General features: G+C 40.6%; 1 protein-coding gene across 1 annotated transcript in view; it reads left to right on the top strand.

Moving 5' to 3' along the window:
- The window catches only part of LRBA (LPS responsive beige-like anchor protein), an 825,317-nt gene that overhangs the window by 263,056 nt on the left and 548,616 nt on the right, over nucleotides 1-13,645 (top strand). The window contains exon 34 of the mRNA XM_069744053.1: nucleotides 8,887-8,951. Within this exon, the coding sequence (XP_069600154.1) occupies nucleotides 8,887-8,951 (65 nt within the window). The remainder of the gene's footprint in view (nucleotides 1-8,886; nucleotides 8,952-13,645) is intronic.

Here is a 13,645-nt window from a genome sequence, read left to right as displayed (position 1 = left end):
ACCTTTGTTGGTTTCACTGAAACTTAAAATATAGTTATAGGCGTCCCTTTGATCTGGTACCAATATTGGCTCGTTCTGAGACACACATGCTGTCAGTTCATCAATATTGTAGTTTGTTTCTATGAAAATCTCCCTACACATTTGGTTGCCTTCAGGATTTCTTATTGGAGCAGGCAAACCAAGCAACTGTAAGGCTTTTCCTGACATTGCTATGCACTGGTCTTCAAGGAGCATTAAAGTTTCCTTGAACATTTCCTCAGTGAAGTTGATGAGTTGCTGAGGATTTTCCCTTCTAATCTGCATGAGGATGTCCTCACTAAGATCAGTTTTGAACTTTGTCCAAATCTCAAGAGGATTTGAAATGCTACATGTTGTTAGAATAATAGAAAAGAGGTGTCTTAGTCGCTTTGGGGTTTGTGTGGCTGCAGCTTCACTGAGGGTCATGTCCCAGTGTCCATCATTTTCCAGAAGTCCTTTTCTTTGGCAAGCTTCCCTGAATGTTTCACACACATGGGCTCCGACGGTCTTCAAGTCAGAAAATGATGTAGGGCCTTTGACAACATGAAGTAACACGCGCAGGTAGAAGCACTCTGCATTTGACGGATGAACAGTGTAGCCGCGACCAAGCGTATCAGTTGCTTTCACCCCTGGATAGCCTTCAATATCAAGGCCCCGTTTCCTCCGTTCCAGTGTTTTTCTGGAGGCATTCCAAGTGTAGTACTTTGGTAAATCACAGTAGAGAATTGTTTTTGCAAAAGGGTCTTGTTGACACAGCTCAAAAAATGCCAAGAGGGTTGTCTTAGGTGGTGTTAGGAGCTGCTGCTGCAAGTTTGCTGGGTTAAAATAAATTCTCTGTCCATTTTCCAAGTGCACACTCCGATGCACAACTGGTGGGTAGCGCTCATGAATGGAGAAGCCTAGTATTCTCCAAACAGCTTCATTGCTGCTTATGTACCTGCCCATCTGGAATGCCTCCACTTTATCAATAATAGGTCCATTTTTCTGGAGTTCAAAAACTGCTTGATCACTTCCTGTGTGGACATATTTGCAGATATACTTGATAGATTTCACAGAGTGGCAAGATTCGACATTTATGTGGGCCTGGAAGATTTTTGAGAGCAAAGGGTTATAAGGCACTACCCACCTGTTGTCAATTTCTATCTCTTGGAGTGATGATCCAACACGCATTTTGAGCTTTGATGTGAAACCACCATCCCCTGGCTTTCTTCTTCGGTAAACTGGATATCCATCTTGTCCTGTTTGGGTTTCTTGAACCAGGGATCGTGGGTAATGCTTTGAACACCTGCCATAAATCATACAGGGAGAATTTTTGTTGAGACTCCCACACGGACCATGGATCATGTTTTTTGTGATGGTGTCAAACAGCAATTGGTCAATCCGAAGGTCTGGCAATTCGGCACTGATGATATTGTCAATTTCGGTAGGCTGTATTTTTTGCTTCAGCCAGATCAAGATGTTGGCGTGAGGAAGGCCTCTTTTTTGCCATTCAACTGAATACATCCAGCACTGCGTCTCACCATAAACATGTGTTTTTGTGATGAGATTAGTCATTTTTGAAAGTTTCTGTTTGAAAACCCGAGCAATAAGGTCATGGCGATTCACTGATTTTTGGCCCGGCAACAGGTGCCCTCCAATTTCCTCCCAGGCAGGATTGCAAGTAAAGGTGATGAAAAGATCTGGATGGCCATACTTTCTCACATAAGTCATTGCATCCTGTGTGTATTCATGCATGTGTCGTGGGCTTCCAGTGACAGTTGATGGAAGAATAACCATTTTCCCCAACTCTTTTGGATCAGCATCATTTGCAACAGCATCTCTAAGGTGAATATATTCCTCTGCCCTGAGCTTCTTTTGATTTAGTCGGATATATAAAAGACGTTCACTCTCAATCTTTGCATACATGTCAACAATAAATTGGTGGAAGAGGTGTTTGCATTTCAAGATGTGATTTTCCTCTGCAAATCTTGTCATGATCCTATATGCATAGAAGTTCATGGCAGACACTTTTTTTCCTGAAGGGTTGCCTGTTGTAGGATCTGTCTGAGGTATTCCAAAGTGATAGCCATCCTGTCCCTGCCAAAAGATGATTGGATATTGCAGTGCATCATAGGACCTGTGAGTTTCTGCTACTCGTTGCAAACTATTGTTCCTTTTCTGAAGCACAATGTCACGGCTTTGAAAATCATTGCCTACAATCAAGATTGCTACATCATCAAATGTGGGAGCATTGAAACGTCGCTGATGTTCACCTTGTGGTGTTTTGTCAGCTCAAATTACAACTTTGTAATCGTCATTTGGCATGCATTCAAGTGGAGTCTTGAAAAGTTGAACATATGGATTGTTTGAGTGAAGGAACTGCTGCAAAATAGTGACAATATCAAGGCGAGTGTTAGGAATTAAAGAGCATCTCCGCTGCGCCTCTGCTTCTGCATTTCCCATGAAGAAGAGTTGAAGAAATTGAGGTTCTTCTCCTTGTACTGGAAGCAGTGAGCCAATTGAGTGGTAAACCTGTCCTTGAACTTTGAATGTCGGCAGAAATCCTGTTGTAAACATTTTTGTTGCACCAAATGATGTCATTTGGAAGCAGGAGTTGTACTTCCTGATGTTGTCCAAGAAATGCTTTGATATTGTACTGGTACCCGTCATCAGAGACTTTAGGGGGATCTGGTGGTGACAGGAGAGGTGGAAGTTTTATCTTGCCATTTGCACAGCATAAACCTGGCGGTTCATCTTTCCATTTAAGGGCACTGCAGTACATGCAGACCACATCCATTTTTCCTATCTGAACTTTAGGATTATCCTGATAGTTTATGTCTGAATGGTAACAAAAGGCAGCATGTTTCAAATCTCCAACCATTTCCTGTGCCCTGGTGGAAGAAATAGCAATTCTCTTAGCGGCAAGTCGGCCTTCTCTCTGCTGAGATGACTCATTGGCTCTTAAGCTCTTTTTCTCTTATGTGCAAGTCTCGCTTCCCTGTCCTCAGAAACTTCTTTGGCTCTTGAGGAAGCAGCTCTTGTTTTCATGTCTGCAAGCCTCGCTTCCCTCTCCTCAGAAAGTTCATTGGCCCTTGAGGAAGCAGCTCTTGTTTTCAGCTCTGCAAGCCTCGCTTCCCTCACCTCAGAAAGTTCATTGGCTCTTGAGGAAGCAGCTGCTGTTCTCATGTGTCAGCCTTGTTTCTCGGTCTTCACATTTTTCATTGGCTCGTAATGCAGCTTTTCTTTTCGCATCAGCTGACATTGGTGCCATGGAATTCCTCTTCTTATGAGGCATTTTTGTGGTAAAAATAGTCTGTAACTGGCAGTTTCTATATCCTCTCACATAGAGGTAATGTGACTGACATCAGCCTTTCCACCAACACGCCCTAACAACATGCTATTACCTCACACAAGCTTTGTTATACTGAGAATGTCCTGCCTATATTAACCAATCAGTGCTCAGATTAATTAACTGTAGCAAAGTAGAAGCTGAGCTGTTTGGTTGCTATTAGCAGCCTGATAAATCCCCAGACAACAGGAAGCCCTCCCCCCGACAGTATATATATTAGCTCACACATACACATAATAGACAGGTCATGTGACTGACAGCTGTCGTATTTCCTATATGGTACATTTGTTGCTCTTGTAGTTTGTCTGCTTATTAATCAGATTTTTATTTTTGAAGGATAATACCAGACTTGTGTGTGTTTTAGGGCGAGTTTCATGTGTCACTTTGTTTGTGTTGAGTTGCGTGTGGCGACATGCATGTAGCGACTTTTGTGAGATGAGTTTTGTGTGGCGACATGCGTGTAGCAACTTTTTGTGTGTCGAGTTGCATGTGACAGGTTAGTGTGTTTTGCGCGTCGAGTTTTATGTGTGGTGCGTTTTGAGTATGTGTAAGTTTTGTGTGAGGCAACTTTTGCATGTGTTGCAACTTTTGTGCATGTGGCAATTTTTCCGCGTGTGCAAGTTTTGCGTGTGGCGAGTTTTCCTTGAGGTGAGTTTTGCACGTGTAGCGAGTTTTGCGTGAGCCTAGTTTTGCATGTGGCGAATTTGGCGTGTGGCGAGTTTTGAGCGGCGACTTTTGTGTTTCAACTTTTATGTGGCGAGGTTGGTGTATGTGTGGTGAAATATGTGCTGAGGGTGGTATGTGTGTTCAAGCACTTGGTAGTGTGTGGCGCATTTTGTGTGTGTGTTCATATCCCCGCGTGTGGCGAGTATCCCATGTCGGGGCCCCACCTTAGCATCTGTACGGTATATACTCTTTGGTGCCATCGCTCTTGTTCTTTAAGTCCCCTTTGTTCACATCTGGCAGCTGCCTTTTTCCCCTGTATGTAGATAGGGGCCAAATTGTTTGGTAAATTGGAACGCGCGGGGTTAAAATTTCGCCTCACAACATAGCCTATGACGCTCTCGGGGTCCAGACGTGTGACTGTGCAAAATTTTGTGGCTGTAGCTGCGACGGTGCAGATGCCAATCCCGGACATACATACATACACACATACACACACACACACACACACACACACACACACACACACACACACACACACACACACACACACACACACATTCAGCTTTATATATTAGATATTATTATTATTATTATTATTATTATTATTATTATTATTATTATTAGATATATATTTTTTTTATTAGTGGGGGTAATAAGTATTTGATCACTTGCTGATCTTGTAAGTTTGCCCACTGACATTAACAGTCAATAATTTTAAGGGTATGTTAAGTCTAACATTGAGAGATAAAACATCAAAAATAAAATACAGAAAATCACATTGTATAAATTATATAAATTTGCATTTTGCAGTGATAAATACGTATTTGATCCTGTACCGACCATTAAGAGTTCTGGCTCCTACAGACCAGTTAGATGCTCCTAATCAACTCGTTAAGGTACCTTCACACATAACGATATTGTTAACGATATCGTTGCTTTTTGTGACGTAGCAACGATATCGTTAATGAAATCGTTATGTGTGACAGCGACCAACTATCAGGCCCCTGCTGGGAGATCGTTGGTCGCTGAATAAAGTCCAGAACTTTATTTCGTCGCTGGACTCCTGCTGACATCGCTGGATCGGCGTGTGTGACACCGATCCAGCGATGTCTTCACTGGTAACCAGGGTAAACATCGGGTAACTAAGCGCAGGGCCGCGCTTAGTAACCCGATGTTTACCCTGGTTACCATCCTAAAAGTAAAAAAAAAACAAACACTACATACTTACCTACCGCTGTCTGTCCTCCAGCGCTGTGCTCTGCACTCCTCCTGTACTGGCTGTGAGCGTCGGTCAGCCGGAAGGCAGAGCGGTGACGTCACCGCTCTGCTTTCCGGCCGCTGTGCTCACACAGACAGTACAGGAGGAGTGCAGAGCACAGCGCTGGAGGACAGACAGCGGTAGGTAAGTATGTACTGTTTGTTTTTTTTTTTTTACTTTTAGGAAGGTAACCAGGGTAAACATCGGGTTACTAAGTGCGGCCCTGCGCTTAGTTACCCGATGTTTACCCTGGTTACCGGCATCGTTGGTCGCTGGAGAGCGGTCTGTGTGACAGCTCTCCAGCGACCAAACAGCGACGTTGCAGCGATCCGGATCGTTGTCGGTATCGCTGCAGCGTCGCTTAATGTGAAGGGGCCTTTACTTGCATTAAAGACAGCTGTCTTACATAGTCATGTTTATAAAAGACTCCTGTCCACAGACTCAATTCATCAGTCAGACTCTAACCTTTACAACATGGGCAAGACCAAAGAGCTTTCTAAGGCTGTCAAGGACAAGATCATAGCCCTGCATAAAGCTGGAATGGGCTAGAAAACCATAATTAACCCCTTAAGCCCCAAGGGTGGTTTGCACGTTAATGACCGGGTCAATTTTTACAATTCTGACCACTGTCCCTTTATGAAGTTACAACTCTGGGACGCTTCAACGGATACTGATGATTCTGACTGTTTTCTCGTGACATATTGTACTTCATGATAGTGGTAACATTTCTTCGATAAGACTTGTGTTTAGTTGTGAAAAAAATGGCATTTTCCAACTTTGAATTTTAATGCCCTTAAATCACAGAGATGTCACACAAAATACTTAAGTAACATTTCCCACATATCTACTTTACATTAGCACAGTTTTGGAACCAACATTTTTATTGTTAGGGTGTTATAAGGGTTAAAATTTGACCAGCAATTTCTCATTTTTACAACACCATTTTTTTTTAGGGACCACATCTCATTTGATGTCATTTTGAGGGGTCTATATGATAGAAAAACACCAAGTTTGACACCATTCTAAAAAGTGCACCCCTCAAGGTGCTCAAAACCACATTCTAAAAGTTTATTAACCCTTCAGTTGTTTCACAGGAATTTTTGGAATGTTTAAATAAAAAAGGAACATTTAACTTTTTTTCACACAAAATTTACTTCAGCTCCAATTTGTTTTATTTTACCAAGGGTAACAGGAGAAAATGGACCCCAAAAGTTGTTGTACAATTTGTCCTGAGTACGCAGATACCCCATATGTGGGGGTAAACCACTGTTTGGGCGCAAGGCAGAGCTCAGAATGGAAGGAGCGCCGTTTGACTTTTCAATGCAAAATTGACAGGAATTGAGATGGGACGCCATGTTGCATTTGGAGAGCCACTGATGTGCCAAAACATTGAAACTCCCCAAAAGTGACACAATTTTGGAAAGTAGACCCCTAAGAAACTTATCTAGATGTGTTGTGAGAGCTTTGAACCCCCAACTGTTTCACTACAGTTTAGAACGCAGAGCCGTGAAAATAAAAAAATATTTTTTTCCCACAAAATTATTTTTTAGCCCCCAGTTTTGTATTTTCCCAAGGGTAACAGGAGAAATTGGACCCCAAAAGTTGTCCAATTTGTCCTGAGTAGGCTGATACTCCATATGTGGGGGGGGGGGGGGAGGGGTGTACCACCGTTTGGGCGCTTTGTAGTGCTCGGAAGGGAAGGAGCGCCATTGAAATGCAGACTTAGATGGATTGGTCTGCAGGCGTCACATTGCGTTTGCAGAGCCCCTAATGTACCTAAACAGTAGAAACCCCCCACAAGTGACCCCATATTAGAAACTAGACCCCTCAACCCCACTGATGTGCCTAAACATTGAAACTCCCCCAAAGTGACACAATTTTGGAAAGTAGACCCCTAAGGAACTTATCTAGATGTGTTGTGAGAACTTTGAACCCCCAAGTGTTTCACTACAGTTTATAACGCAGAGCCGTGAAAATAAAAAATCATTTTTTTCCCACAAAAATGTGTTTTTTAGCCCCCCAAATTTTTATTTTCCCAAGGGTAAGAAGAGAAATTGGACCCCAAAAGTTGTTGTCCAATTTGTCCTGAGTACGCTCATGGGCACGGGAGAGCTCGGAAGGGAAGGAGCACTGTTTTACTTTTTCAACGCAGAATTTTCTGGAATTGAGATGGGACGCAATGTCGCGTTTGGAGAGCCCCTGATGTGCCTAAACAGTGGAAACCCCCAATTCTAACTGAAACCCTAAACCTATCTCTAGCCCCAGCCCTAACCCTAACCCCCCCCCCCCCCCCCCCCCCAACCCTAGCCCTAAACCTAATGGGAAAATGGAAATAAATGCATTTTTTTAATTTTATTATTTTTCCCTAACTAAGGGGTGATGAAGGGGGGTTTGATTTACTTTTATAGCGGGTTTTTTTTAGCTGATTTTTATGATTGGCAGCCGTCACAGACTAAAAGACTCTTTTTATTGCAAAAAATAGTTTTTGCGTCTCCACATTTTGAGAGCTATAAGTTTTCCATATTTTGGTCCACAGAGTCATGTGAGGTCTTGTTTTTTGCGGGACGAGTTGACGTTCTTATTGGTAACATTTTCGGGCACGTGACATTTTTTGATTGCTTTTTATTGTAATTTTTGTGAGGCAGAATGACCAAAAACCAGCTATTCATGAATTTTTTTTGGGGGGGGTGTTTATACCGTTCCACTTTTGGTAAAATTGGTAAAGCAGTTTTATTCTTCGGGTCAGTACGATAACAGCGATGTTAAGAGTATAAAAAAAAAAAGTGTATGTATGTATGTATATATATATATATATATATATATATATATATATATATATATATATATATATATGTATATGTATGTTTTTTTAACAAATGCAGCTGAAATTTGGCTTGTAAGTTTTCAAATTACATTTTAAGAGTATAAAATAAATAAATAAATATATATATATATATATATATATATAAATATATATAATTTATTTATTTTATACTCTTAAAATGTAATTTGAAAACTTACAAGCCAAATTTCAGCTGCATTTGTTAAAAAAACACATATATATATATATATATATATATATATATATATATATATATATATATATATATATATATATATATATATATATATATATATATATAATGGAAAACCCCTGAAGAAGCCACTGCTGGTGGTGTAACATGTGACACAAGGGATTTTGTCCCCCTTTTCTTCATATCTGGGGAACCGTTGGTCTTTTTGTACTGTATTTGTTATATTTTTTGCATCCCCTTACTGATATTGCTTTTCCTTGGCATACTTGCATGCTATTTTTTTCTATCTTATTTATACACTTTGAGGAGTTCACTTATTTTGTTATTGCATATGTTTTTCTGGGAGGGAAGGGTGCCACTGGCAGGGAACTTCTTTTGCATTTATTTAGTATGTTGTGTAGTGCATTCTTTGTACTTTTGTACGTATAACACATCCTCTTTTCTCTTGTTTTGTTCTGTTCTTGAGACATGGAAACTTAAGCAATTTGCTTTTCATTATTCTTTTTCTGTGATAAATAGAAGAAGCTGTCTTTGGTTGAAACAGTTGTTTTCATCTGTTTTTACCTGTTTTTATATTTTAGGAATGGCAGAACTCTATTCAGAAGAACGCTGGACTTGCTTTCATTGAGTTGGTTAATGAGGGAAGGTAATGTGATTCTATTCTAATTATTGGCAACCAGTATGTGTGCATCCGCAGGGTTTGTGACACATCACTTGAAGTCACTGTGTTGTTTTCACTTTTTTTTTTTTTAATCTTGTATCATTCGTTGAATTCATGTGAATTGTCTAAAAAACAAAACAAAAAAAAAGTCATCACAAGTTGAGTGTAGTAGAGCTTTAGAAACGCTCACATTTATTTGTAATATCACAATGGTTAAATCTGGGAAAAGTAAGGTTCTGTGTGAGATGGGTTATCGGTAGAACAAAGACGACAAATATCAGCCCCCCTTTCATTGACGATTGTCCATCCCATGCATGGAGACCCCGGGACAGGGCGACAGCTAACTAAAAAGCAAAATAGATATTTCATCATTCATGGAGTCATACCAAATGAAAATCCACATGGAGGCCGTGCGTAGTCTAGCTGACGTGTTTCAGACTGCATCGGACATTACAGCTTACTGCCTAACCTACAAGTAAGACTTATGCATCTGAAGCATGTTGGCTAGATTCTTCATACAGGCTCAATGTGGATTTTAATGCAGTTTGCATGAAGTTGAACGTTATTATGAAGCGAAACCTGAATGCCTTTTTTTCCCACTCAATGACACCTTCTCACCCAAAAGATAAACCAAAAATCATCAAATCAGCTTGTCTTCTGACTTCATCAATGTGCCATAAATGAAATGTAAATCCAATTATTCGACATTTGGCACTCTTACTTCAATTGTCATTGGGAGATGTGCGTGATCCTGTGAAATTTAAGAATTATTTTTCACTGTTCTGTGAAACACGCAACCATTTTACGCAAGATTTTTACTATTTTGTGATGATTCAATTGGCTTTACACTTTAAATGTTCCTTTTCATACTCATTAAGGCGACCACTAGAATGGGAGATCAGGTAACTGGTCGTTTTTGTTTTTTTTTCAGGTATAGTCAAAGGTATAGTCATTTACAACAAGGCCATGTGGTAAATAGTAAAATTTATCTGGCGCTGCATTGTATATTACCAGCATAACTCAGTTGTTGAGACTTGCTGAGCATAGTTCAAGTTTCCAAGTTTTGACAGATTGACTCCACTTAAAACTAAAGATTTAAAATAAAATCAAACAATATTAGGGAATTTTCTCCCTCCGTTCCATCTATTGGCCTGAAGAACCAGTTATGTCAAGGGACTGCCCATGGTCACCTAACTGCACTGACCTGTGATTGTTTGCAACTAATTGATGTCTGGTGCATCATCGGAGCTTTTTCTGATGAAGCACAGATCCAGTTACTTGAACTTTGCAGCAAGTCAAAGGCCTCAGCAATAAGGTGATCAAATAATGGAATGAATGGGGTAACTTTACTAGATACACAGTGGTAAAAATGGGTAAACATCCCTCCATGTACATCATTAGTATTTTAACAGGATAAAAGGGTAAAGTGTGTAAAAGATTTATATTTGCGCTAATAGACCGGATATTGCAAAAGTACCCAAAAAGTATACAAATGAGTGGGATATACAAATTGGCAAAGTCTCTATACACCACCACAAAAATAAATGTTGAATTACCTTTGCATGAGAGGATAGCGCGGGGATGATGGTCCCGAAGAGAGAAGGTCCTTGCAATATGCAGATGTAGTTGTTTGTGCGTAGTTGATTAATGCAATATGGCTTTTTCACCACGCAGTTCCATAGAGCAAAAAGAATTCCTTAGTAGTGAGGCGCCGTCCCGCCTGTTGACAGCCGCCTCTGTTAGTTTATATCAAGACACCGCGTGCAGGCAGTATCGGTGTAGAACCGGCATACAGCCAGCACAGTGCAGAGGGCTGCACGTGACTGGCTATGTAGTGCCCGAAGGACCACAATCCAACGTGTTTCGGAATACGCTGATTCCTTCGTCAGGGATGGTCCGATGGGCGTTATGGGCGCTTATATATGATCCTGCATTATATATTAAAAGCAAATAATTCAATCTCACTATTTAGACCATTGGGTATTAGTGTTCATTTGAAAAATCCACCTACTTTCTTCCTGAGACATCTGGTGGATAAAATTTTGTCTCCAACTTTTTTTTTAACAATTTTGATTCCAGTAACTTTGATGCCATTAGGTGAACCACCATGATGCTCTAAAATATGTTGGGATAGAGGATGGCCCGTAAATTTGTTACAGATATTACGTAGATATTCCCCAATTCTTGTGCTCATTGGCAAATAGTGTGCCCTATATACAATTTACCACAAGGGCATGTTAGGCCATAAATCACCCCCTGAGTGGTACAAGTAATGAAGTCTTTGATATTGACTTCTATTGACTGGTTCACAATATTAAATAGTTTTTTTACATGGTAGGCACTTTCTACATGGAAAGAAACTGGAGGGAGGCTGTTGTGAATGAGAGGCCCTTAAATTCAGTGGTTTAGAGATCGTGGGGCTATCATGTTACCCAAATTATTTGCCTTCCTATAAACAAATTTAGGACATTCTGCTAGTACTCCACCAATAACCTTGTCTTCCTTTAAGATGCTCCAGTGCTTGGATACATTTTTTTTTAAATTCTACTATTGACATTATATTGGGTTATGATTGGAACTTCGTCATTTTTCAAGTAATTAATATTCTTGCTATTTTTTCTTTGTGCTGCAATAAAGTTTCTCAAGGCAATTTTTCCACTAACGGTTTTGTTTGTGTAAGTAACTCCTTATCATATCCTTTATTATGAAATATTTCAATTAGGGTGTCAGCTTCTACATCAAAGTCTTTTGCTCTTGAACAGTTTCTGTGGGCTCTTAAGGTACCGTCACACTAGACGATATCGCTAGCGATCCGTGACGTTGCAGCGTCCTCGCTAGCGATATCGTCCAGTGTGACAGGCAGCAGCGATCAGGCCCCTGCTGTGCTGTCGCTGGTCGGGGAAGAAAGTCCAGAACTTTATTTGGTCGCTGGACTCCCCGCAGACATCGCTGAATCGGCGTGTGTGACACCGATTCAGCGATGTCTTCACTGGTAACCAGGGTAAACATCGGCTAACTAAGCGCAGGGCCGCGCTTAGTAACCCGATGTTTACCCTGGTTACCATCCTAAAAGTAAAAAAAACAAACACTACATACTTACCTACAGCCGTCTGTCCTCCAGCGCTGTGCTCTGCTCTCCTCCTGCTCTGGCTGTGAGCGTCTGTCAGCCGGAAAGCAGAGCGGTGACGTCACCGCTCTGCTTTCCGGCCGCTGTGCTCACACAGATAGTACAGGAGGAGTGCAGAGCACAGCACTGGAGGACAGACGGCTGTACTTAAGTATGTACTGTTTGGTTTTTTTACTTTTAGGATGGTAACCAGGGTAAACATCGGGTTACTATGTGCGGCCCTGCGCTTAGTTACCCGATGTTTACCCTGGTTACCGGCATCGTTGGTCGCTGGAGAGCGGTCTGTGTGACAGCTCTCCAGCGACCAAACAGCGACGCTGCAGCGATCCGGATCGTTGTCGGTATCGCTGCAGCGTCGCTAAGTGTGACGGTACCTTTAGGAACATTCATGAGCCAGCTTGGGAGGTGGCAGCTGTCCAAAGAAATGCAATTATTAGAATCTGTAGGTTTATGGTACGTGAGAGTATGAATTGGTTTTTCATCAATAAAAATCTTTAAAGCTAAAAAATTAATTTCTTTGGTGGTGGTTGTGAAGTTTAAAAAATGATTTTTATTTAATTCATGAATAAAATCCAACAATAAAATAGGACCACCAGACCAAATAAAAACAATGTCATCAATAAAACGCCTCCAAAGGACCGTAGTGCATCATCAATGTAGATGGTTTCATCCTCCCACTTACCTACATATAAATTAGCATAACTGGGGGTGAACCTAGTACCCATCGCGGTGCCCCACTGCTGGGAGTAGTAGTCCATCCCGTACCGAAAATAATTGTGGGTTAATATAAAATTAACACACTCTAAAATAAAAGCGATCTGGTCACTTAATATAGTGCCATTCTTAGACATGAAGTGATTGACTGCTTCGCAGCCATTTTCATGTTGAATATTCGTATATAAGGAGGTGATGTCCAGAGTTCCCATAATATAGTGGTCTTCCCATTGAATGGTTTGTAAAATTTGTAAAATATGGGAACTATCTTCCAGAAACTATAGGTCTCCCAGGTGGATGGAGTGGATCTTTGTGGACCTTAGGTAAATTATAGAAGTATGGGACTCTAGGATAGGTGGTGTTGATAAAATCAAACTCATATTTATTTAAATAACCTTTCTGAAGTCCCCCTTTTATTAGATGTTGCATATCTTTAAGATAGCCCTCTGATGGATCTCCCACTAATATCTTGTCCATTTGTCTCCCAGTAGGAGTAAAACCTCTTTATTGTAATCCATAGTGTTTAAAATAACTACCTCTTCCTTTATCAGCGGGTCTGACAGTGATTGCTCTGTTGTCTTGATGTTGTTGGATGGCTTTACGCTCATCATTAGACAGACTATATATTTAAATTTACCACATCTTTTATTGCTAATATTTCTCATCATGGATCTCATTTTTCTGGAAGGCCTCAAAGGCTTTTGAGTATTCTTGGACCGGGTGAAAGTTAGATTTCTTGTTTAAAGAAGTGTGTTTATATCGGTCAGAAACTACTATTGAGCATTCAGGGTGATTCGTCAATATTTTTTTTCTAAATATAATATTTTTTAATAGCCAA

The sequence above is a fragment of the Ranitomeya imitator genome, chromosome 1, assembly GCF_032444005.1.
Source record: "Ranitomeya imitator isolate aRanImi1 chromosome 1, aRanImi1.pri, whole genome shotgun sequence".
Classification (NCBI taxonomy): domain Eukaryota; kingdom Metazoa; phylum Chordata; class Amphibia; order Anura; family Dendrobatidae; genus Ranitomeya; species Ranitomeya imitator.
Note: the sequence above shows the minus strand (reverse complement) of the source record. Positions and strands in the feature narration are given on the sequence as shown.